General features: G+C 47.6%; 1 protein-coding gene across 2 annotated transcripts in view; it reads left to right on the top strand.

The window, feature by feature from the left end:
* The window catches only part of SLC24A2 (solute carrier family 24 (sodium/potassium/calcium exchanger), member 2), a 126,308-nt gene that overhangs the window by 113,913 nt on the left and 10,277 nt on the right, over positions 1 to 2,118 (top strand). For both annotated transcript variants that reach the window (XM_009328073.1, XM_009328074.1), the window contains one exon: positions 1,024 to 1,152. In XM_009328073.1, the coding sequence (XP_009326348.1) occupies positions 1,024 to 1,152 (129 nt within the window). The remainder of the gene's footprint in view (positions 1 to 1,023; positions 1,153 to 2,118) is intronic.

The following is a 2,118-nucleotide window of genomic DNA, read 5'->3' as shown; positions in this document are numbered from 1 at the left end:
CTTTGCTCTTAGACGAGTGCCCACCATTCTGCCTTGAGGGTCAGGTAGGATGGGTGCCCTTGGCCTTTGCCGATGGTCACAGAACGGTGCCCGGTTGCTGGGTTATGTGTACTCCAAGTGTCCCACTTGGCCCGTGAAATGCCCCTCCTTCGAAGGCGCCCTCCCTTCTGTGCAAACTGCCACGCAAACTGCCGCACCACGCCCTAGCTGACACGCCACGCCCTGTTTGCCCGTCCTGGTCGCAGTGCTCCTGGTCGCTAGGGCTCCCTGGGGCTGCCTTTTGTGGGGGTGGGGGGTGGCCGCTGTTACTCCTGGCCCTGCTCAAGCTGTGTCAGCTGCCCTCGTGAGAGCTGCTGGGGTTTCCCGGCTCAGAAAACCCCCTGTACATGGCGATCTGCCGCTCAGCCGCGGGACAGGCCTGCACCGGAGCTGATTGTCTCTGTGAATGATATATATATCTCTCTCTTAAATAGTAACTTTTTAAGAAGTTACTCACAAAAGCTTAAAAAGTTAGATCTATGTATACATACATATATTTCTATTTATATGCATATATATGTTTGTGTGTGTGTACACACACACACACACACACATATCTCTGTCTCTATCGCTAACCCTATCTCTACCTATGTGGCCAGGCTTGATGCAGTCCAGACCAGTTTTGATCCCCGACTAGACTAGTCCACATCCCAAGGGAGAGCCTGTGGGAAGATGTGTCAGAGGCGCAAGGTTCCCCGCCAGGGAGAAGGCACAACACTGCTCTGTGCATCGTAAGGGACCAGCACCACTGCCAGCATAGCTGCAAACGGACGTCCTCAGGCAGCTGCAGGGATATCTCATAGTCTAGCCAAAATCTTTTTACTGTGTCCTAGCTAATGTTGTTAGGTAGGTGTGTTAATGCAATGTTTTCAGACCCCATGGGTTCTCACTGAAACACAGCACAGTCCTCAGGACTCCTCTTTAAAGAATCCCTAACCTCATTCATCCACTTCAATATTCTGCTCACTGTGGCTTTTCTTACAGAATGAAGAGGATGAGGACCAGCCTCTCAGCCTGGCCTGGCCTGACACCGCACGCAAGCAGCTCACCTACCTTCTTGTATTACCCATTGTTTTCCCACTGTGGGCTTCCCTCCCGGATGTCAGAAAACCTGTAAGTAACAGTTCTAAGTCAGTGTGTTCTGCCTCTCTAGCTAAATGCCAAAAAGGGGCTGTAGTGGATTTATGTAAAAATAGAGCTAATGATTTTTTTTAATAGTTTCTTCTTTGAAGAAGAGGTCACAACGTCAGACTTCATATCTTCAAACGGGTGCTTATGAGCAACTGATTGGTAATAGCTCTGTAACGATTGCCATTCGTATTCATTAATATTTTATGACACAAAGTGAAAGCTCTTAAAACTTCTTTGGGGCCTTCACATCTGCATTTCTAGATCTCCACTGAATATCACATAAGTGCTGAGGAATTCTGTCCATCTGCAGTGTCCTAAAGGGTACTGCTGGAAAGATTTTAGACTTCCTAAATGTTCTCTGTGGTTCAAAAATAATGATACGCATTTCTCTTAAATGCATGTTCTACTAGACCTTTGTCTTCTACTTGTCATCTTTTAATTTTCATACTAGAACAAGATCCGTAAGTCCTTCCATGTGTAAAATAGAATCATAGAATCATAGAATCATTAAGGTTGGAAAAGACCTCTAAGATCATTGAGTCCAACCATCAACCCAACACCACCATGCCCACTAAACCATGTCCCTAAGCACCTCATCTACATGTCTTTTAAATACCTCCAGGGATGGTGACTCAACCACTTCCCTGGGCGGCCTGTTCCAATGTTTAACCACTCTTTCAGTAAAGAAATTTTTCCTCATGTCCAATCTAAACCTCCCCTGGTGCAACTTGAGGCTGTTTCCTCTCGTCCTATCGCCAGTTACTTGGGAGAAGAGACCAACACCCACCTCGCTACAACCTCCTTTCAGGTAGCTGTAGAGAGCAATAAGGTCTCCCCTCAGCCTCCTTTTCTCCAGGCTAAACAACCCCAGCTCCCTCAGCTGCTCCTCATAAGACTTGTGCTCCAGACCCCTCACCAGCCTCGTTGCCCTTCTCTGGACACGCTCCA

Source organism: Pygoscelis adeliae, unplaced genomic scaffold (assembly GCF_000699105.1).
Source record: "Pygoscelis adeliae isolate BGI_AS28 unplaced genomic scaffold, ASM69910v1 Scaffold45, whole genome shotgun sequence".
Lineage (NCBI taxonomy): Eukaryota > Metazoa > Chordata > Aves > Sphenisciformes > Spheniscidae > Pygoscelis > Pygoscelis adeliae.
The sequence above is the reverse complement of the archived record's forward strand: the minus strand, read 5'-3'. Positions and strand labels throughout refer to the sequence as shown.